This window comes from Vigna unguiculata, chromosome 3, assembly GCF_004118075.2.
Source record: "Vigna unguiculata cultivar IT97K-499-35 chromosome 3, ASM411807v1, whole genome shotgun sequence".
NCBI lineage: Eukaryota > Viridiplantae > Streptophyta > Magnoliopsida > Fabales > Fabaceae > Vigna > Vigna unguiculata.
In genome coordinates this window covers 60,430,589-60,455,652 of record NC_040281.1, presented here as the reverse complement: position 1 = coordinate 60,455,652, position 25,064 = coordinate 60,430,589, and the positions used below count along the sequence as shown (strand labels likewise).

Genomic DNA, 25,064 nt, shown 5'->3' with positions numbered 1-25,064 from the left:
GAGAAGTATGAAAGGTGTTACATTTTTTTAATACTCCCACCCTCATCGTTTCTTCTGATATTTTTCCTCAAGCACACAAGTCTTAAACCTCAACAATGTATGCAAACCCCTTTTCACTTAAGTCTCCGACCAATATATGTTGGTAAACACCTAACTTCCTTTAAAACGCATATTTTTTATCTGGTTTATTTTAGCTTGATGTTGTAGTAGTAGTTTCTGTCAACAAAGTGCATGAATTTATTGGTCTTAGAGAGACATAAATTATAGTTTTTGTCAATTTATTATCTCACTTGATTCATGCATTTTCTCCATCGTAAAATTGAACAGTACTGCATGCGTGTTTTTCTTTTACAAAGTATACGTGCAGTATTTGTCATCGTGATATCACCTTTGTAGGGCCCTGTGGTTGTTTGAAGGGAATGGAATTACTGCGGAACCTTAGCTACATACAGATGATTATTCATCTTATATATTTAATAAAACAAGCCATTTTGACCGGGTACATTTGTCACTAGATTTTCTCCTTCTTGATTGATGTTCTCTCTTATTGAACTTTCAAAATTAACTAATTTTAATGTTGTAAAATATATTAAAAATTTTATTAATATACCAAAATCTATATATTTAAAAAATACAATAAAAAGTCGGTACTACGAAGAAGGGTGATTTAGTTATGATCTTGTAAATATTATGATAAGTTTATGTTTGGATTGAAGAATGAATTTGAGAGAGTAAAAATGAGTGAATTTGAAGGAGAAGAGGTAAAATTAGAGGAAATTATCATGAAAGTTTATTAATGGTTTAATGAGTGAGGGATCTTAGAGTATGTATATCTGGGTTGTCAGGCCAGTTCAGGTGCTCGAGCCCGTTCAGGTTGTTAAGCCCGTCTGGGTTCGTTGGATCTGTCTAGGTCATCGGACTTATCCAGATCGTCAAGCTCGTCAGACTCGTCCGGGTTGTCGAGATCGTCCATGCCGTCGGATCGGTCCAAGTCACATGGGCTCGTCTAGGTTGTTAGGCCCGCTCGACCAATTCAGATCATCAGGTACATCTAAGTCGCTGAAAAATTTAATAATATATTTTAAAAAATAATATATTTTTTATGTTTAAGAAAAAAGTCCACAAGCTCAGCTTAACCCACAAGACTATTGTGGGATTTTGGCCCTATGGGCTTATTTGATGGAGACTATTTTTCAATGTGGACTTATTTGTCCCTAGCCCACATAGCTCAGGGCCAAGCTCTATGGGCTGAACCAAATTTATATTTCTAGTTCTAACCAAACGCAAGCTAAATGATATTTGCATTATACTAAATTTTAAAACAAATATTATTTTTTCTTAATTTTTTGTGAAATGATATTGACGTATTTTTTTTAACTTTGAAGAACATTTTTTTAATGGTTGTTTTCATATATTGGTGATAGAGTAATATTCAATTTCCTTATTTTATTTTGAAATATTATATAATGAATAAAATTTAAATAAAAATATAAAAATTAAATAATTTTTTCAAACCAATTAATATTTATAAATAAAATAAGGAGGATAAGTGTTATTTATAAAATAAAGAAACATACATTTATTTAATTTTTTTTTAAACGAAAGTTGTAAATGTCTATTTTGGAATTACAAGATATATAAGTGGTATTTAGTGTAATAAACAGATACAAGTACTTGGTTATAATAATCATAAATATAATGGAAATCCTTTCCCTTAATATAAAGAGCTTAAATAAAGTAAAAAAGTGCGGTTGGTTGGTTATAGATGTTAGACAAGACTCACTCTGATTAATATGAGATGTATTAGTGTTAATATAAGAAATGCAAGCACGCATGTTTACACATATCGTAGGTAGGTACTATAATTAATAAGATTCCATTCCAAAGTGTCCCCTATAGTCCCACATCTAATGGATTAAAAAGGCAACATGAGTTGCAAAAGGCAAAAGTGGTTTGACAGTGGGTAAAGGGTGTGATGAGCTTCTAGACAGGAGACGCGTCTTTTCTTCTGCTCTTTCCTCATTCTCTTCTCTCATAATTATGCAGAAATCTCGGACTGAATTACCAAATGTCAAATTCAGACAAAAAAAATTATATATATACACGAAAGCGACAGAGGTTTTGTCGAATCTTTGCAATTTACGTTTGAATTCTCATCTATTCTCGAATTATGTCAAACTTTTTGTTTCAGAGATTTCAGAATACTTAGCAGTGTACATATGCAGGAATGTCATTTTCTATGATTCATGAATATAGATCATTTGTAAAAATTCTTAAATTGTCTACAATAAACTCCATTTCCAGTCTCCCTCGATTCTGCAAGTAAAGACTGTTTCCAGCTTCTCAACGACCAACTAAAAATTTTAGTTTCAGCGTGAGTGTGAACATAATAAAACGGAGGAAACGAGTTTCTATATTCTAAAATATATTTGACTTAATTAAAATATGAAAAAAAAAATGAAAAATATATAAAGGAAGAATTTTCTTTGTCAAATAATTATTCACATTTTTTAAAATCTTACATCGACTAAATAAGATAATTTCATAATATATAAATGGAGTGCACATTTATAAAAATCGATTTTGTAAAATTGAGTTAAGTTTAAAATTAAAAAAAATATCTTTTTTATCTCTGGTCGAAACTTGATTACTCTTTGGTCCCTATACTTTCAAAATCATTATTTTTAGTCTCTATTTTTGAACGGCGTTAGAAATAATAAAGGGCATGCCACATATTATTTAATTTTTTTATAAAAAGAAAGCTAGCGTCCGCCTAGTCGACTTTTTGCAAAAACTGGAAAAAGTATGTTTTTGATCCCTGAAATTTGAACTTAATTTGAAAATGGTTCTTGATTTAAACTTGGTCACTATTTGGTTTCTACACATGCAAAATCATTATTAAAATATAATAATACTACTACTATTAATAATAATAACATTATATAATAAAAATATATTATTATTATATAATTGTTAATAATAATATTATCATATATTAATAATAATTAATAATATTAATATATCAATAATAATATTAATAATACTATTAATAATTATATATCAGTACTATAATTATATTTTTAATAATATTAATATTATTATTATTATATAATCTTATTAATTACTAATATATATAATATTAAAAATATTAATAATAAATAATAATAATATTAATAATATATAATAATTATTATTATATACTAATAATATTATTATTAATTATTATTAATATTATTATTGATATATTATTATTATTATGTAATATTATTGTTATTATTATTATAGTACTATTATTATATAATTATTATTTAATGTGTAGGGACTAAATCGTGACCAAGTTTCAACCATTTTTAAATTAAGTTTAAACTTCAGAGACCAAAAATATATTTTTTTCAGTTTTTGTGAAAAGCGTCGGCCTAGCCGACGCTACTTTTTTCTTATAAAAAAAATAAATAACATGTGGCATGCCGTTTGTTATTTTTAACGCCATCAAAAAATAGGGACTAAAAACAATGATTTTGAAAGTACAGGGACCAAACAGTTACCAAGTTTTGACCAGGGACTATTTTCAAATTTGGGTCAAACTTGAAGAACCAAAAACATATTTTTTCCTTTAAAATTTACTTTTCTTAACACACATAATATATACTATCATTACATTTCTGGATTTAATAGATTGATTTCCTTCTTTATAAAATATTAATTTTTCATTCTTATTTAATATGAAATTTAAACTTATGAAATTTAAACATGAGATTTGAATTCTTAACTATAGGTATGGAGTTGATTGAGTTATGAAATAATTTGATTGGAATGAAAAAAGGAAGAGATAGGATGAATGGATATGCAGTTGAATTTTGATTTATTGTAGGGTAAAGGAATCTATTTACTAAAAAAAGTATTAAAATTTCTGTAATAGTATAAATCATATAAATTAAATATATTAAAATAATTATATAAAATTTTCAATATGAATAAACTTAGGGGAAGCATGAATTGATAAATGACAGTCTAAAAGAGAAAAATACTAGTAAAAAGTATAAAATTTATTAGTAAAATTAGAATTTTATTTATGGTATCATACGTGACATCCTTTTATAATCTCTCTTTTACGCCTTCTCATTTTTGTGCTTTCACTCTTCTTAGTCTTCTTAGTCTACAGAATAAATTTATGACTAATAATGTAATAAAGGTCGGATGAAAGAAAATAGAAAATTAAAACAAATATAATATATATATATAATTATAATTATATAATAATTCCTTTTTTAAAAAAACACAAATTTTAATTATATAATAAAACTTGTATAATTATAACTTTTATATATTTTACATTTATCAAGTAATTTATTAAATATATGTAACCAAATACTTTAATAATGAATTCAAAATTTATAAGTTAAAAATTCACTACCTATCAATTTGTTTATCTTCTAGAAAATAATTTATCAATTAAAAATAATTTTGGTGAACATATTCTAAATACACGTCAGACAATTTATAATCGGCCGTGTTAATTCTCTTGATACTGCAGTGACTGGTTGAAAGGGGAAATGGCGTTTGGTAAACAAAATGGTTTTTGTCGTTTATTTTATAATTTACTCTAACTTTTTATTTCTAGATAGTTCCATTATTGTGATTAATTTTTAGTCTAAAGTGCCTCGGCAATGCCACTTTACATAAAAATACCTGTCTGTTGGACTGCTTTTCTTTTTCTGAGAGATTATTAACATATTTTAGTCAAAAAAGACAAATAAGATTGATATTTGTCCATAAAAAATATACTTAATTTAATAAAATAATACTATTTTTAATCATTTAATTTTATTCATTTCAAAAAGCACTGTGATATTTTAGAAATGTGTACTCTTATACAGATTATTTCGACCTAACCATCAAGCTGATATATTTTCAAAGCCTATTCATAACTTCTGCTATATGTAGACTAGGTGTATAATAAATTGGAGTTAGTTTAAATATTTTTTCTGTAAAGTCTACAAAGAATTATATAAACAAAAAATAGTTAAATAGTTTATTCATTTAATCTTTTTTTCCAAAATCCAGTTGTTTGTTTAATTCCTTCTTGGTGCATACAAATCCATAAATGTGTTAATTTATGATGAGATTAAGAATTAAATATTTATATTGGTAAAAGAAATACTCTCACTTACTAGGAATTAATATAAAAAGAGTGAAATGAAAAAAACACGTTACTAATATTTAATGTAAGAATAAAAAAATAACAGTTAAAGTAATTTTATAAATATGCTTAATTATTTTATTATTAAAAGGTCCAAGAGTAAAAGATAAATAAATAACTAATATTCTAACGTATTTGACTCTCTTTCAGATGCTGTGAGAATTGATCATATCATAGGAGTTAAGGATTTAGTTCCCAACGTATATGACTCTGTCTAAACGTAAGTAATATCATGAATGAAAAATCTTTAAATTTATTTACTACACCAATCTTCCAAAAATAAAATCAAATATATATGTTATTTATTTAAACCAATTAGACTATTAGTAAAATTGAATGATATGAGTTGTTATTTATAAACATTTGATGTTATGAATAAATATTTGTGATGATAAAAGATTTTTTGATGTTTTACAAACCACTTACTTATCCTTTCTCGTATGGTTTTAACTAATTTTTTTTAATAGCTCAAAAGGCTTAAGTACATTTTTAGAATAATGTTTTTATTAAGTCTTTCCGCAATTAACACTTTAGGTGGATGGATTGGTTTAATTGCAGATGATTATTAAATACATGATGGAGGGATTAGTTTATGGTCTATTTTAAAAAAAATATCTTTTAGATTTGGTTATATTATATTTGTATTATCAAAACATCATAAAAAAAAGTTGTATTATAAGCTATAAGGGTAAAAGTATTTAATGTACTTTATTTTAGGATGTGAAACAATAATAAAATTATCCATATAACAATAATTGTAATGTTATGAATTAAAGCGAATACCATAGATAATGACAACGGATAATAGAGAAGAGAAGAAACAAGAGAGAATAGAGAATGAGAGAATAAGGAGCAACTCATCTGTGTATTATTATTGATAGGAAAAGTCCTATTTATAGATATACTATGTAATCCATAAAGGAAACAAATCAACTTAGTTAATACAAATATTTACCATAAAGAATAATGAATCATATGAGTAAATGTATCAAATCAATGGACAATCATTAATTTATAACACTCCCCCTTGAGTGTCCATTGATAAAGAGTGTGCCTCGTTAAAACCTTACTAGGAAAAATCTTTTGGGATAAAAAAAAAACCTAAAAAAAACCTAGTGAAGGAAAAAGAGTACAACATTCTGTATTCTTTAATACAATATTGTTCATCACATATTCTATTTCTCCCCCTCATGTAAACTTACATCATTAAGGTGACAGAGTCCAAATTTGTGAGTCATTTGCTCAAAAGTTCTTCTTGGCAAAAACTTTCCAAATAGACTTGTCATATTTTCAGATGAATGAATTTTTGGATGTCTATATCATCTTTTCAATTGATATAGACATAGATAATGACGACGGATAATAGAGAAGAGAAGAAACAAGAGAGAATAGAGAATGAGAGAATAGGGAGCAACTCATCTGTGTATTATTATTGATAGGAAAAGTCCTATTTATAGATACAATATGTAATCCATCAAGGAAACAAATCAACTTAGTTAATACAAATATTTACCATAAAGAATAATGAATCATATGAGTAAATGTATCAAATTAATGGACAATCATTAATTTATAACATGTAATAAATTTTAAAAATATATTTAACAATCTAATTGGGATTGATTTAGATCTAATAAAAATAATTAAGGACAAGAGAAAACATTATAAATTCATATTTAATAAGAGCAAAGTTATCATTTTAAGTGGGTAGACGAATAAAAGACAATAAATAATCTTAATAATTAAATAAATATCTGGATCTTTTTAGTTCCTCATTAGAAAAATTTATATATTTACAAAATTATGACATAATCTTAATAATTAAATAAATATCTGGATTTTTTTTGTTCCTTATTAAAAAAATTTATACATTTACAAAATTATGACCTAAGAAAAAAACCTATTAGGTATATATAAAAACATTTTAATTTTAGCAGTTTAAGACTTAATAAGATATAATATTTTATTATAGTGTTCAAAACAAATCATCTAATTGTACAAAGTATATTAGTGGAGTCTTAAAAAAGATATGATTATAAAAATATATCATTTATATATTCTCAAGTTACAAAACTATATAAAAGTGTTATTAGCTTCCCTTCATTGTATCCTACTTAAACAGTTCTAAAAATATCGAAACACTTATGACTTCATAGGATGTTCTATCTACACATAGAAACATCACAAGAACGATCAAGACATAGTGTTATGATTACTAATCAGAAGTGAGTCATACTGATAATTAAAAAGGCACATGCAAGTGAAAGAACTCTCGTGTAACGATAAACATAAAGAGATCAAGAAAAATGGCTGAAACTCAACTTACACGAATGGAGAAACTGATCGGTCCAATCTGAAGAATTTGCTACAAATTTTACATTCTCAAATCTTCAATCAGGCGAACAGAGAACAAAAATTCTTAAAGAAGTTAAAAACTCTAAAACAATTGTTTTTAGAGAGAAAGAAATAAAATTCGTTTATAACAACTTTATTAATACTAAAACTTTTAATATTAAAATAATTGAATGTTATTATTTTTAAATCATTATCACTTTTAAAATGTCATTTATTTTATATAAGATCTTACATGTATAAGATAATAGCCTAACAAATACTAGTATTTATATAAAGTTTTCACTTATACTAATTTGATTGATTTCATAACATTGATCGAACATCATGATTTTAAATTATTTAAATTGACATGTTTTTAAAAAGTTAGTTTGCAGCATATTAATTCTTTTATGTTATAACATGGATTAATAACTACAATTTCAAATGGTAAATAAGAATATTTTAGGGTAAATATATTATTATTTTAATAATATTAAATTTATTTAAACATTGTGCAATAGCAGTAATATCTTAAGTTTAAAACGGAATGAGTTCATTCTTATGACCAAAGATACAAAAATATATTTGAAAGACAAAAGAATCCAAAAATCAAAAAGCCTAAGATACAAAAGTTCATTCTTATGACCTGAAGGTACAAAGTTAAAAATAAATTTGGGTCAAACCCACCACTTCATTAGACTGAGGCCCACTCAATGCACCACAAAAACCCAAAACACCTACAACCCGATTGACGGCTAATTCTTCTTGCCCCTCCTTTTCTTCTAACTGCACCATTATAACCCTAGTGAAATAACCATTTTATACCCTCCTCCTTCCCCTCTATACAGCCATGTTCGGCCTATGCAATTAACCATTGACGAATTCTACAATTCATGTGCATTACGAATTCTTCAATCAGGTAATTTTATATTATATATTGACTATTCAATTTTATATTATGGAGTGTACAATTCAAAATATAATTTTGTCTTATAGATTATAAAATTAAAAATATCTACAAATTACACAATCCAAAATTATAATTACAATAAAAATATAATTGGAGTTTTAAAAAATATGAGGTGAGGAAGAAAACATGAGAGTGTAAGAAGAAATTCCCTCGATAGACATCTTCAAAGGAAAAGTTGTATATTTTTAATCAAACTTTAGCATTTTATAAATAATAAAACTTCAGATAAAGAATCAATTGATTAGAAAGAAGAAATGACAGATAAAATAGAAAGAAAAAAAAAGCTTAGACATTAGTAAAATGGTTGATAGATAGCCATTTTCAAGAATAGAATGATGAAATAATAAAATAAAATAGAAAGAAGAAAATTTTTAAGTTTAGAGATTAGTGAGTGATAATATTATTTTCTACCTTTCATTGGTGTTAAGTTTCGTGAGTAAAATTAATTTTTTAATAGTTTTTATCTTGTTTAATTCACAAGTATATGTTATTCTTTCATTATTTTGTATTTTAGTTATTATATGTTTTTTTACTTCTAATCTCTACGAGTGTGTGAAATAAGTCAATAGGAAGCAATTTTGGTGAAGGAAAACAAACCGAAACTCAAGAAAATATGATTGCACAAGAAAGATTGATTTTTAGACAAATACTCATGTCGGGGGCACCAAAATCATGTCCAACATTGCAAACATGGAGAAAAAACTCACCTATAGGTATATACTCTTAGATAATCCCTCGAAGGCCAAAAAATCACCATTGAGCACCAAACTGACTCGTTGGGCGAGTTGGTGGCTCCCTGGGTGAAAATGACAGCACAAAACTATAATATTCAAGTCACTGGATGAAAATATGACTCATCTAGCGAGTTGCAAGTTAGAAAACATCAATTTTAGGCCTCGTTGGGTGAGAATGAAGTTGTTGGGCAAAAATGTCGACCTTGATATGTAAATATGGTTATTTAATCATGTTTCTACAAGAGATTTAGGGACATTCCTCGTTTTGCATGAATAGAAACATCTTGGATGTCTGAGAGAGGCTCTTGGAGACTACTAGGAGTGTTGGGAAACTCTCCCTTCTCCTTCTTGGGTCGCCTTCTTCATCCATGGAGATTTTACCCCTTTTGGGTTTGAGAGAATGATGGGCTATGAAATTGGAGGTAGAGATGCGAATAAAAGGCATACTTGGAGCATGAAATAGTTGTCAAGAACCTTGTGAGAGAGATTGCTTCTATGTTATGGTTCCAATTTTTTCTCTATTCTTCAATCTTGTAAAACCCTAGGTATATGTTGTTAAAATATATATGCTTTTTTAATTCAAGTTAGTGTTTGATTTCCATGCTTCATGCTTGATGTGGATTGTTTCTATACTTGATTTATGATTCTTGAGGTGTGGGGAAATATCTTTAGAATCTAGACTTGAAATTGAATACCTAATGGATGCTTGTATCAAGGAATATAACTTGGTTCATTAGTAATCTTAGAGTCTTGAGATTAATACATGATTTCACTTGTTGAGGATTCAATGGATTGAAACTTGATGAGTGATCATAGGTTCAAAGACTTTAGGTATTGGGTATCTAAGTATGAGTTTAAGTCTCACATTGAGTCAAAGTCTTTATGCAACCAGTGCACATGCTATGTTGATTTTTCACTAACAGTAAGATGGTTAGTATGGTTAGTTGATAAACATTCTCGAGAGGAAATATATATTTCTATTAATTTTTGGACAATTTATAAATATAATATTAAATTAGAAAACAAACATATTTAATATGTTTTAAATAAAGATATCTAAACTTTACTATTCAAATATTTAGAGGAGGACCTACGTTTAAAGATATATGTGTATGTCAACGAGTTAAGAGAAATGTCAAGTACAACAAAGTTTAAACATATATAATGATGTATTAACAAATAAAACATTCTATAAAAAATATGTTTTTATACGTAAAAGTTAAAAAACTTATTATCTTTATATTTTGGTATGCTAGGTAGATAAATATCACACAAACTACAAGTTGTTGCATAAATAAGATCTAAGTGAAGTACAGATCTTAACTCGTGATTGCATCAAAATTTAGTAGGAGTGTTTTTAACTTATCAGATGACTTTTACGTTGCTTAATTCATTAAATTAATTGTCAAAACAAAATTATAATTTAAAAATACTAAATATATAACTTGTAATTAAAAATATAATAATTTTGAGGGTTTAGGGTAAAGATATCAATACTGTTTTGAGTTTGTATATTATAAAAAAGAATTTAACTATTCATAAAATTATTATAAGTTTGTACATTATAAAAAATAATTTAGGGTAAAGATATCAAGATAACTTATGACGAAGAATATCAATATTATTATAAGTTTGTACATTATAAAAAAAAATTTAACTATTCATAAAATTATTTTTCATAATCTATAGATAATTTATATTTATAGATGAATATATTATGTGGGTAAATCACATGTATAAATCCTTCAATTCTAAAAAAAACATTTTTCACAGGATTACAAATTGGTAGGCAATGAGTAAATTCCTATAGGTTGTAGTATAACATTCTCCTCTAAATATAAATTTGGTGCAAAATTTAAATTAACTAAATGTGATTGAAAAAGATAAAACACTCTTCCTCGGGTACTTATTTCATTTTGAATGTTTTAACACTTTTATTGCACACAAGAAAAATATATATTTAAAAAAGCTCATGATTTACTTCCTCAAAATAATTGGGTACTTTAATCTTCATATACTAAAAAAAAAAAGGAAAATTCATCGAAACATTACAAATTTTATCATTAGTCAATCCTTTCACATTAACAGAAAAATAAAAATAAAAATTAACTTTTAAAAGTTTTTATTTTAAAAGATTTGGTATTCACTTTCTTTGGCCTAACCCTATGAGGTTTTCTTGTAATTTGAACAGGTTCATCATCCTCTCTCGTATTAGAATATTCTCCCTTATTAAACATATTAGTCAATTTTAGAAGTTATTTTCAATTCTTCTGCAAAACGAGCCTATTAGGTATCAAAAAAGTTTAAACTCTTGTTAAAGTACTATGAGTTGGATCTAATTATTGTAAACCTTGTAAATCATTGACAATGATAATGACATAATTCAAAAAAGGTATGTTAGTCAATAAATCAGATTCTACTGACACACTACCATAAATATTCTTAACAAAAACAAATATTCATAATACAAATATTATCATGATTAATCATTACTGACTGAATTACAAACTCCAACACAAGCTTAACTACTTAAGTTAAAGAACTCTTAGTCTGATTCTGTGCACAAACCACTTCAGAGACGATAATATTATATTTGTATGTCAACTCTTTTCTCTCCGCTACTTAGGTATCACTTATAGGATTGTCTCTTTACTTGCTTTTATGATTTTGGACTCAGATTTATAAAGACCATTATGCTACATTTTCCCATTTACTAATCGCATGACAAAGTTTGTTCTATACATTTGATATAAAATTATATATTGAATCATATCATTTAACTGAAAAACTACAAGTTCAATCAGTTATCCTCAGACTTTGTATATTATTTATCGAATTAATGACATCAATTATGAGAGAAAATTTGAGTACACATCTCCTCACAGTTTCTTCACATTTAAATATCAGTGAATCCATTTTAATAATTACGCATTCAACTCAACTACAATAAAAATATGTCACACGAAAAAGATGTAAAATAATTTAAAGTAAGTGAAGGACAATTTGGTCATTCGCATACCAGTTGTGTCCAATCCCTGGTTTCTTTAAAATCCAGTCAATAGCGACAGCTAAAAAGAACAGAAAAACCCATACTTTGTGGGATATAGATGGCGCGGTTGTTGCTACTGGTTTTCGCATTCTGCGCCGTTGTCATCGCCGCCGCAGGCTCCACCTTCGATGAGTCAAACCCTATCCGGCTGGCGTCGGACTTGGAGTCGCGCGTGCTCGACGTGATCGGACAGAGCCGCAGCGCTCTCTCCTTCGCGCGCTTCGCTCTCCGCCACGGCAAGAACTACCACTCCGCCGACGAGATCCGGCAGCGGTTTCGGATCTTCTCCGATAATGTCAGACTCATCAGATCCACTAACAAGAGGCCTCTCACTTACAAGCTCGGCGTAAATCGTATGTGCTCGCTAACTGATGATTCACTATTTCACTCTCTTATCTTTCTTCCTTTTCTCACTTCGATTACAAGTTGAAGTGATGAGATTGTAAAATATATGAACTCGCAGATTTCGCTGACTGGACTTGGGAGGAGTTCACTAGACACAGACTCGGCGCTGCTCAGAACTGCTCCGCCACGCTCAAAGGCAACTACAGGCTCACGGATGCTGCTCCTCCTGAAGAGGTAGTTTCGCCAACCCGTAAATGTTCTTGAGTTTAACTTCATTTCGTGAAATTAATGAACGAATTAATCATCATATGAAATTAATATAGTGCATACTAAATGATGCGAATATCTAATCATATAACTGAGTATACAGATTCTGTGTATATTGGAGAATGTGGCATAGTTTATCTGTTAGAAATTGTTGCCTTCATTGATGCTTTGTTTGGATTGGGAGGGTATGATGAAAAATTAGGAGAAGAGAAAAGAAGTGGGAAATATAAAAAAGAGAAAGTGATAACATATAATAAATTATATAATCTCATAATGAATTATATAACTTTTGTGAAATGATTTTGACTAATTACATAATCTCACAATCAATTATATAACTTCTGTGATTTTGACGTAATATATAATAAAAATAACATAGTTATATTATGGTATTTAGATTTTAACTAAATTCATTTTATATTTACATTAAAAATATATCACATCACATTTATTTTTTCAACTTTCCACTTCCTTCCATAAAAAAGTAACAAGTGACACCCTTTCACCAAGATTTATATACAAGTTTATTCCGAAAACAACTAAAAGGCTTCTATTATTTACATTAATTATTTTTTTAAGAAATATTCACGTTAATTATATTAGTAGCAAAAATTTCATTTTTTAATAAATCATTTTATTTCTTACAGATATAAATATCAATGTAATTTTTTAAAATAAGTTAAAAAATTCAAAACTTCATTGTATCATTATTTTGGGATAAAAAAAAAGGACTACCATCATTATGATAAGGGGAGAAGTATGATTAAAATACCACTTTCGCTATTTAAAATTTCACTTCACTCTTTTTCCTTTGATGAAGTTATTCATGGAGATCATCCTCGTTAGTTTGGTTCATTTGTGTAAACTTTTTTTTAAAGCATTTCTAAGATAAGTAAATAAATATAAAATAAATTGCTTTTTATAGAGTTTATTTATAACTTGTAAGAACATTTTATTTAGCTTCCAAAACTGTTATATTAATTTGTATAATAATTCATTTTAATTTATAAAAAAAAGTTAAACTTATTGTATATGTATACTTTTTTCTTGTAAGTATTTATGAAAAATTATCCGACATTAGTAAAAGAAATAAATATTGCAAATAAAAAAAAAGATTATTTGTTCAGAGATAAGGTATTAGTAAAGTTATTAAATATGAACTATAAGTTTAAAATTAATTTATATATCAATTAAAAATAAGAATTTAGAACATGTTTGAATCAACTTCTTGGTAAAGTTGTATAGAAAAGAATAACAAGAAAAAAAAATAATTTAACTTTTTCATAAACTAAATAGTTTATATACAAATTAAAAATAAAAAGTTAGATTAATTTATGAAGAAATTTATTTTATATTTATTTATTTTTGAAACGTTGGATAGATTCATCGAAAAAACATTATCAAAATAAACTATTAATTAGTATTAGGTATTAGAGTGAGTGAAAGTGTACATCTTGGTTCATGTCCTTGGTTTTATTTATTTATTTTTTTGGTAAAAACCTTGCGTTCTGATTCCGAAGAGCCTTTGTGTGCGTGCAGAAAGATTGGAGAAAAGAAGGTATAGTGAGCGAAGTTAAAGATCAAGGTCACTGCGGATCTTGCTGGACATTCAGGTTGCATTGTGATCCCAAGAAACTGTTTGGAATGAGTAAAATGTTGTAATTTATGACTCCTCTAACCGCAAAAACTTGTCATATGCAGCACAACTGGTTCCTTGGAGGCAGCTTACGCACAGGCCTTTGGGAAGAATATCAGTCTCTCTGAGCAGCAGCTAGTAGATTGTGCCGGCGCTTTCAACAACTTTGGCTGTGCAGGTGGATTGCCGTCCCAAGCATTTGAATACATTAAATACAATGGTGGCCTTGACACTGAGGAAGCATATCCCTACACCGGACAAGATGGTGTCTGCAAATTTACATCTGAAAACGTCGCTGTTCGAGTCATTGACTCTATTAATATCACTTTGGTAATTAAACGGAATGATAGGTTTCTGCTTCATGAGTCTGGATAATTCTTACTTCCAGTACTTTTTATACGTGATATTCAAATGGTTTTAGTTTTGTCTCTGATGTAGGGTGCTGAGGATGAATTGAAACATGCTGTTGCTTTCGCTCGGCCAGTTAGTGTGGCATATGAGGTGGTGGACGACTTCCGATTCTACAAAAAAGGAGTTTACACTAGTAACACTTGTGGCAGCACGCCCATGGTGAGTGTCAAATATGTAGTCAACAACTCTATTTTTGTGAAAAAACTTTATTGTTTTTCATTCATATAATTCACAGTACAACAATTTATAGATCAATTTTCTGTCCATTGTACTCACAACGGTTATAAACGGTTAGGACACTACAATGACTAGTACACTAACTACCCATAACGGTTAGTACATTAACTACCCATAACGGCTAATTTATTAATTACTATTAAGACTCCAACGACTAATACACTTAAGTTTATTCTAAACCCAACAAAACTTTCCCATAAACTTAAATGTTTCTCTTATCCTTCACACTATGCTTGTCCCTTTCATGAATAGCTAAGTTCTTCGCTTTCTTCATGGACGACTCATCTTTCACTATAATTTGCTTGTTCTCGACTCTCTCCGTACGCGACTTGATCTTTTCTTTGGCTGACTTGTTTCTCTTTTTGGCCAAATTGTTACTTATTGGGTTCCTTGTTATCTTAGTGTTGTAGTAGCTGATAGAATCACGAACAAAAAGACTTCCCGAGACGTGTAGATTCACTGTCTTTGAGGATTTATCCGTGGTGTATTGCACAAGCCTCCCAGAATACAACAAGAATTTCTCGAAATTTTCTAGGACCTCAGAACTACCAAGATAACTCTTAAAAAGAGTAAATAAATAAACCCAGGATAAAAGAAGAGATATAATAGATAAAGGAGGATGAGAGAACGAAAGAGAATGAATGAGAGTATGGAAGTGTGTGTTTGATGGAGAAGTATGGTGCTCTATTTATAGATGGTGGATGGGGGTAGAGATGGGCCAAAGTCCATGGTCTGCGAAAGAAAATCTAGAACAAACAAAGATTCATGTGGTGTGCGGAAGGGAAACAAACCCAACGTTTAAAAAAATGGTTGCAACGCCTGCACCACATTCGCATCCGAAAAAGAAGGGAGAAAATCTCGCGTGTGTACAATTTTGCAATACAAGCGGTATTTAAATAAGACTTAGTAGCCAGTTTGTTCTTAACGAGATTCTTGTCAATAGGTTGACCTCCTTTTGAGGGATCAGAAAATTTCCACATATTGTCACGCTCAATCGCATCAATCACCTCATCCATTGTCAGTCGCCACTCCTCATCTTGAACTCCAATGCAGCTCTCAAATCCATCTCTACTAGCAAGTGTTCTTGCAAACTGGAAACATCTTGTTCAAGTTCCAAACACCGCTTTTGCAATGTCTGCTTCCTACTCTCTAAGCTTGCTTCTAGAATTGAATTGTCTCTAACCTTCTTTTCAATTCTTTGTTGCAAATCTCTTTTTGCAATCTCTAACCTTTGAATTACAAGATTTTCTTCTTCAAATTTTGAGCTACTCGAGCTTTTCACATGCTTCATTGACCTATCTGAGTATTCCACTTGCTCCATTGGCTTAATTGAGCTATGTAAGCACCCCACCAAGCTAACCGAGCTGGCCTCATGCTCCACCACCCTGTCCGGACTATCTGCATGTCTCGACTATCTTGTTGAGTTACCAAAGATACTTACCCTTCTCGCTGAATTTTCCATGTTACTTGGTCTTCTTGTCGAGTTCTCCACTCGCTTATGCTCGGCCCCCGAGCTACGCGTCATCATCAACAACGTCACTTCTTCTTTAACTTCTTTTATGAGCTTTATGGTCTCTTCATTTCCACTCTTAGACCGACAATCTTTGGAAAAATCTTCGACCTTACCACAACTGAAATACTTGTCTAAGTAATAGTCCTTTGCATAATGGCCATATTTGCCACACTTAAAGCACTAAACATTTGAGTTTCTTGACTCACCTCCTCTCCATAGACCCTGTCCTCTTCCGTGCCAATTTTCTTGACTGGACTGTTCTTTCTCTTCTTGTCCTCGGCTTCTACCACCAGCACCTCTTCCTCTACCTCATCGTTATTTTTCTATGCCTTAAGTGTTCTAAGTCCCTCCCTTCATTTGGAGTAGTTGATCAAGTGGCTTTGCCGCCTTCTTTTTTTCGTTGCTCCTGTGCCTTAAGGAACCCAAAAGGTCTTCAACTGTAAGCGTTGATAGGTCCTTGGACTCCTCAATTGCACACACCACATTCTCAAAGTCATCTATTAATGACCTCAAGATCTTCTCCACAACCAATGTTGTGAAGATCGCGATCTAGATCGCAAACTCGTACGATCATGCGAGTTTTTGCCCTCCAAACAAGCTGACGCGGACGTCAGATCAGAGTAATCGTCCGAGTTTGGTCACCGAATCGGAGGATTGTTCCCGCATCGATCTTGTATCGATATTCCATGGACGACGTTTTATGATTCTGTTATGAGAGTTGTGATTGGGGCGGCTAGGTTAGGTTTGATGATTTTTCCTAATATTAAAAATGGGCTGCTCCATGACTTACTAAAGCTAACACCCAACCCAATTTAAAACCCAACACTTTCCCCCCCTTTTAGATAGGTTATTTTCGTACCTCGTGAGAAGACCCACGAAGACTCACGAACATCACTCACGTTGGCGCCAACTGCATTGTCTTGTCACTGACGCATGTTTCACCCTTCCTGACGCTGTCGCCACCCTTCCTAACGCTGTCGTCTTCTTCTCCACCCTCGTCGTTCTCTGTTCTACTCAATTATACTCAATGTTTCTACTCCGTTTTCCCCCCTCACGACACTTGCATTTATTTTCTATTTGAAGAAAAAAATGGCATCAAGTGGAAGAGGGAGTGGATTTGGGTTGAGGACAAATCCTGCATGGAGTCATTGTATTTCTACTGATGGAAAAGCAAGAAATCTGAAATGTAAATATTGTGAAAAGGTATTGACAGATGGAATTTATCGACTCAAGCATCATTTAGCAGAAACTTCAAAGGATGTTGGAGCATGTACCTGCAGTTCCGGAAGATGTTAAAAATCAATGTTATGTGTGGTTTCTCTGTTGCAGCAAAATTTGGTTTAAAAATCAATATTTAGAGAATTTGAAAGCGATGGTGGCATGGGTGAATCAGAATCTGCTAGAAAAAGACCAAGTGAAGAACAAACTGATGAGTCATCAAATATTTTTAAGAGCAGGAATATTCAAACTACTATCAATTCCATTTTTAAGAAAAGTGAGAGGGAGGATGCCTGTCAAGAAATTGCTTTATTTTTCTACAACATTGCAATTCCATTTAGTGTGGCACATAGTGAAGAGTTTAGGAGGATGCTTGAGTTAGTTGCAATGGGGCTAGATTTAAGCCACCATCCTACCATGAGATTAGGTGAAATATTTGAAGCAACAAGTTGAAAACACTAATCTATTTTTGGAAGAGCATAAACTATTTTAGAAGAAAATGGATGCACAATAATGACGAATGGATGGACTAATAGGAGGAGAAGGACTATACTTAATTTTTTGGTTAATAGCCCAATGGGGGACTGCCTTTTTGAAGTCTATTGATGCACCTGACATTTGCAAGACAACTGAAAAAATTTATAAGATGATGGATGATGTTGTTGAGGAGATTGGGGAAGACAGTGTGATCCAAATTGTAACTGACAATGCAACAAATTAGGAGGCAGCTGGAGACTCTTTAATGCAAAAGAGACAAAAGCTATATTGGACACCTTGTGCAGCCCATTGCATTGATTTGATGTTGGAAGATTTTGAGAAGAAAATTCCACTTTATCATGATACAATAGCTAATGGTAAGAAAATCACAACCTACATTTATTCAAGAACGAGTTTTATTTCCTTGTTGCACAAATTTACTAAGGGGATAAATTTGATAAGACCCGCAAATACTCGTTTTGTCACTTCTTATTTGACTTTGGGATGCTTGAATGAAAATAAAGGGTCATTGATGAGGATGTTCACATCAAATGAGTGGCAATCTAGTCAATTGGTAAAGACTAGAGATGGAAGACTTGTGGAAAATTTGATATTGCATAAGGGATTTTGAAAAAATATTTTGAATTGCTTGAGAGGTGCTTTTCCCCTAATTAAGGTGTTGCAAATGGTGGATTCAAATGAAAAACCAGCCATGAGATTTATCTATGAAGGATATTGCTAAAGAAAAGATGCAAAGTCTTTTCAATGGAGTTAGTAAGAGGTAATAATAATAACTAATTTCCTTACACTAATATTTAATTTTCTAATTTATTTGTTTTTGGAGATTAATTCATTTATTTTTATCTTACATAGCTACACCCCTCTTTGGGAAATCATCGATCATAGATGGGACATCGATGAAAATGAAGATGCTATGGAGAACAATGATGATTATCCTACTTTTTATATGAAAGAATTCCTTAGATAGTTTGTATTAAACATTGAATAATTTATTAGATGTTTTATGCTTGGCCATACTTATGAAACTGTTTTAATTTTTATGGACTCATTTTATGAATTATGTATGAGTTGTTTTTGTCATTTATATTATTTTAAATGATGCACCTATTTATGAATATAATTTTTTATCTACTCGTAACTCTTACGAGTCAAGTTACGATCCTTGAGTTACGAGTTTTCATTCCCTTTCCGATCCTCTTATGATCAGTTTAACAACATTGTCCAGAACTCGGCTAGCGGGTAACATTTCTCTGTTTTTAGCAAGTTGGTTTGCAATGGTTCTACTCGAGTAATGTACTCAGCTACTCCTTCAGTCTCATTCATCCTCATGCTCTCTAGCTCTCCCTGAGTGTATGAAGGTGGAGATGTTTCACTCGGTCATCCCTCTTATATGCCTTCTCCAAAATATCATATACTTCTTTTGAGATTTGGCATTTGCAATCTTCTCAAAACCGGACTCATCCACAGCTTGGTATAGGATGTACAAAGTTGCCTTGTCCTTCTTTCAAGGCTTTCAAGTAGGCATTTGACCAATTTGTGGTGTTGGTTGGTTCTTTAAAATCATCTTCAACCACCTTCCAATTTTCTTGGGAGCCAAGAAGAGCTTTCATTTTGAGACTCCAATGATCATAGTTGGGTCTACACTACTTGTAAGATTGACCATCTCACCTTTTTTTTCTCAAAGACTCAAACCCTTAAGCTGTCTAGCTCTCTTTTTTTTTCAAACACTCAAGCTCTTTAGCTCTCTCTTTTTCATTCAAACACTCAAGCTAACTGTCTTTGATATCACTTTGTAGATAACAACTCTCTATTCTTGAGAAAAAACTTCATTCAACTCGCTCTAATACCACTTTGTAGACAACAACTCTCTATTCTTGTGAAAAAAACTTTGTTCAACCCTTGTTGTTCATTCATATAATTCACAATACAATGACTATAGACGGCTAGTAGACTAACTACCTACAACGACTAGTACATTTATTATCCACAACAGCTAACTCATTAATAATCTACAACGACTAACTCATTAACTACTATTAAGACTCCAATGGATAATTCATTTAAATTTATTGTAAAAACAACAAAATCTAGTGTCTCATTCAATTTTCAGAACAAAATGTGTAGCTACAAGTTCAATGCATCGTTGTTTATGTCAAATTTATGGTATCTCGAAACACAGTTGTTATTCTGGATGCATGTTTATAACTGTCGGCATTTATGACACATCTTTATAACTAAGACGGTCATTCATTGGACATTAATGGAATATGAATTTTGGTGGCAGGATGTAAATCATGCCGTTCTTGCTGTTGGGTATGGAGTTGAAGATGGGGTTCCATATTGGATCATAAAAAATTCGTGGGGAAGCAACTGGGGTGACAATGGCTACTTCAAGATGGAGTTGGGAAAGAATATGTGCGGTAAGGTTCCACCGGATCCAAATTCTTAAACAATAGTTAAAAGCTCATTGGCTATTTTTCTGTGCATTTCTAATGTTTGAAGGACACTAGTCTTAAACAAGGGGTAGCAAACTTTTTTTTTAATCAGAAAATGCATCTTGTCCTTTTTTTGTGCTGAGTTTTTACTTTATCAAACCTTTTTTTGTTTATCAGCACTTATCAAACCTTATCCATTGCAACAGAACTCTACCATTTTCTGAAGTATCATTCTCTCTGTTCTTCATTTGTTTTCTGTATACCTGGGATTGTTGTTAGAAGAACGTGTTAAATCACGGGTTAATGAATCCAGAGGAGACGTGGACAACCAACATTTTTCCTATGTTCTTAAACAAAAGTGGACCCCTAAAGTCTTTTTCTGTCTATGTGAAAGGAGAGATGTGGCAAAGGCCTTGTTGAAATTAATGATATAATTCTGAATTTGTCAATCTGAGATTAGTCATTTTTTACTACTAATTTTTACACCCACTTTGATTTAATTTCAGGTGTTGCAACTTGTGCATCGTATCCTGTTGTGGCTTAAATTGTACGGGGAGAGGTACGGTGCCCAGATTGGCCAATGTAACTGTACCTTGCACCTCATGCTTCCTATTTTCCATCAAGGTGAACTGTGATGATAATTTGTATTATATGTTAAATAAGTTTGGAATTGGATTTCCCATTCTCATTTAGCTGAATCACGCAACAAAATGGTACTGTAAATCATAGAAATGGTACTCTACTGAAATTTAAGGATCGCATGCAGTGTGAAATCTTGGTTCACGAACTTATCATCTGTGTCAATGGACTAAACTTTGCTTAGTTTCTCCGTCTTGTTCTCAACCCAAGGCAACTGCTTCCTCACCTAATCAAATTTTGTTCTCCCACCCAGCTTCCAGAAAATGTTTTTCCTTAGAAGATGTTTGACTTCCAGAATAAAAATTCCAAAATTATTTATTGTGATCAGGAAAATAAATTCTGGAAATGAGGGGTGGAGGAAGTAATTGCCTCAACCCAAATAAAAACTGACTCTGGAATTGGATTTCATTTTATATGGACCACAACAGCTGAGAATGAGCAGATTTATGAGCAGAATATGGCAGACCATCCGATAGATACCAAAATTTATTGTGTGGCTTAAGTTAGTCATGGTTTCAACTAATAAAACTATGACATGTGGCATGTCATATATATATATATATAAAAGGATAAAAACATCATTCCTTTTCCATCTTAATCAATCAAGTTCAATTAAAAGTCAAGTAATTCATAATTTTTATATCTAGTTAAAGTTTCATTAATTTTTTATTCATTAAATAAAAATTTTATAATTTTAAATTGAGTCTTTACTATATATTTAGCTTTTGTTATTATAATTATATTCTGTTATTTTACTTTTTTTGTTTTTACTTATTAATAAATATTAAATTTCTGTGTTTAATATAAAATAATATTATGAAATTTTAAAATTTAATTAAAAAAATAACAATTAATATTTTTATATCTTTATATTTGTCATTTCAATTCACGATAATGTATTAAATTTTCCTTAAGTTCTACACTATATTTCTTTTTCCATTGAATAACTAATTGCAGCTATCATAAAGTTTTACTGAGTATATATAATTTTTTATAATTTAAAACTATATATATTAAAACAATATTTCTCTCTTAAACTTAAATATTAATATTTAATTTTTATAAATATTCCATTTATGAACTCATTTTTCTAAAATGTTTTCTATATATATATATATTACATAAATAGGTCTTTATTCATAAACTTATTTTAAGTATCAAAAGCTAAAGTCAAAATTTTAAAATTTAAAAGGTCTGACCAAATATAAAGTGTAATTTAGTTCAATTTTGTAGGTTTGATTTTTATTCAAACTTCACCTATCAAAATCATTTTAAAAGGTTAATTGTTTATTGGAATTTTAATGCTTTAAGATATTTGTCTCATGAGAAATGTATTTTAAAGATTATATATTAACTATAAATAAAATCAATTTATAATATATGAATAATGTAAATATTTTTTTATAAATCTAATATAAATTGTTTCTCACGTCTATTTCTTTTCTTTTCCTTAAAATTTGATTAAACTATACTTTAGTAACAATATACTAAAAATTATGATAATTTTGGGTTAAGAATTGATTTTAGTCATTATACTAAAAAGTTGATAAGTGGGTCAAAATTACATATAAAATCCTGGGTCGAATAAATGAAACTTAGACAATAAATCAATTTCTTTTTAGTCTCGTAAAATTTTTCCAGTCTCATTTATATCAAAATTTGAAAAGAAGCAAATAATTCAACACATGCTCTTCACCATGACAACAATTTTAGTTGAATCAAACTTGAAAATCAACATCTAATTAAAATTCGTAGTTTAAAGATCAAAACTTATATATTAATGAGAAGGTTTGGATAGGACTACCATTATGATCTATACAGTTCTGTCTTGTAAAAATGTAGAGGTACATAAATAAATGTTAATTTGTGAAAAAACATGATTCATTATACCTTAGTTACTTTTCTTTTCTGCAAAGTACTCGCTAAAAATATTTGCTACACTGCCTTTATAATTATAATATCTAATCAACTTTTTAAAAGCAAAATGAAAGATTAAGAGGAAGTACAATGAAAAGCTAAAGCTCATGAATGAAATCTCATTCAACTTGACAAATCTTATCTCATTGTCAACATTTGTGTTAGGTTTAGGGTTGTATATATATAGCATGACACCTGCCACTCCAGGTTATACGCATGGAACGTGTAACATGAGAAGTACCTAACTTTGGACCTACAAAAATAATTTGAATTCTACTTTCTTATTAACAAAAAAAAAAAATATTAAGGGAGGAGGGATACAGATACAAATAAATAAGGAACACAAAACATGCAATGCAGCATGATCTACCAGAGGCGCCCCTACAGAAGGCATTGGGCAGAACGCCACAATTTATGATTTATTCCAAGGATTTTCCAATGCAGAACTGTATGGCTCTTAATCCAATTCACCTGATCCTCTAATCAGATTCTCTTATTTAGTGCACAATGTGAAGAAATGTAACATTTAGACTAAATAAGTTTCTTGTTTGCACGCGGTGAACATGATAACAAGAGAAGTAACAAAGAAATGAGTTATGGAGAGATCTGTTTATTTTATTTCTATTAAAATACTTTCAAGGTATAACCAGAGAAAAGTTTCACCCAGTTAAAAAATATTTCTTCAAAAGTCTAAACTAAAATAATGTTGAAGAATTTTAAAAAACAGTCACCTCGTGTAGTAAGTATCTTACGATTCACGATATGATTCTACTGTATAAAACGATTTAAGTCTCTGATGATACGAATCTACTATTTTACTATACAAAACGATTCAAGCCTATGATAATATGAATCGTGAGTTGTATTGTTTTTAGTTTTGTATCGTACTCATATCGTAGATACATGCAAATCATGATTCGATTCACCATACGAATTTACCTCCAATTTGAAATCCTAATTCTTTTCCTTATAGATTAACCTCCACTTTAAACCCTAAATTTATCCCTAAATTGAAATCCTAATTTTTCTTCCTTTCTTTTTTCGCACATTGAAACTTACTAACAATACTTTATTTGAGAACACATCTTGCATTCCATAATAGAATATTTTTAATGTTGTTTAGAATACAAGGAGCAACAACACTTTTTTTTGGATGGCTATAATGCATAATTTGTTTAGTAGGATATAGCCATAGTTAAAGGAATCTTATGCATCAATCACATTGTTTGTTGAAGGTTGTGTTGTTGAAATTGTGAAAGTATGTGGTATACACACATAGATACAACCTCTCTATTTGACTATGAGATTGTTTTATTATTAATTATCTCTTTGCATATTTATATATCTCATATATTTAAGTATAAACTGCATTTTTTAATGTTTATAAATCGTACAATTCACGATACAATTCATTATTCAAAATTTAAGCTCTACGATACACGATACTATTCATGATTCAACTATACCATGATCACCTCTATCTAGTATGCTACCAACCTTCATTATTTTCTTATCTGTGATTTTATGTTGTCTAAGATATTAATGAATGCATTACTATAATATGGTGTGATTGATGGTATGGTGAGGTATTTCAAGAAGGAAATCCACTTGTTGTAATTAGTATTATGCATTGATGTAAGGAGTCAGTGCTAGAGGTTATC

At 30.0% G+C, this 25,064-nt stretch overlaps 1 protein-coding gene across 1 annotated transcript; it reads left to right on the top strand.

Annotated features, from left to right (window-relative positions):
* Window positions 1-12,306: 12,306 nt before the first annotated feature.
* Window positions 12,307-21,669, top strand: LOC114179052 (thiol protease aleurain-like). The gene is made up of 7 exons (XM_028065252.1): window positions 12,307-12,640; window positions 12,751-12,866; window positions 14,439-14,512; window positions 14,601-14,865; window positions 14,974-15,105; window positions 20,697-20,832; window positions 21,354-21,669. The coding sequence occupies exons 1-7, from the start codon at window positions 12,346-12,348 to the stop codon at window positions 21,389-21,391; spliced, it is 1,056 nt and encodes a 351-aa protein (XP_027921053.1). The 5' UTR covers window positions 12,307-12,345; the 3' UTR covers window positions 21,392-21,669.
* Window positions 21,670-25,064: the final 3,395 nt, after the last annotated feature.

Coding starts and splice junctions, on each gene's coding strand:
- LOC114179052 (XM_028065252.1), top strand. CDS start 12,346: ATGGCGCGGTTGTTGCTACTGGTTTTCGCATTCTGCGCCGTTGTCATC. Junction 14,513..14,600: donor GGATCTTGCTGGACATTCAG/GTTGCATTGTGA, acceptor TGTCATATGCAG/CACAACTGGTTCCTTGGAGG. Junction 20,833..21,353: donor GTTGGGAAAGAATATGTGCG/GTAAGGTTCCAC, acceptor ATTTAATTTCAG/GTGTTGCAACTTGTGCATCG.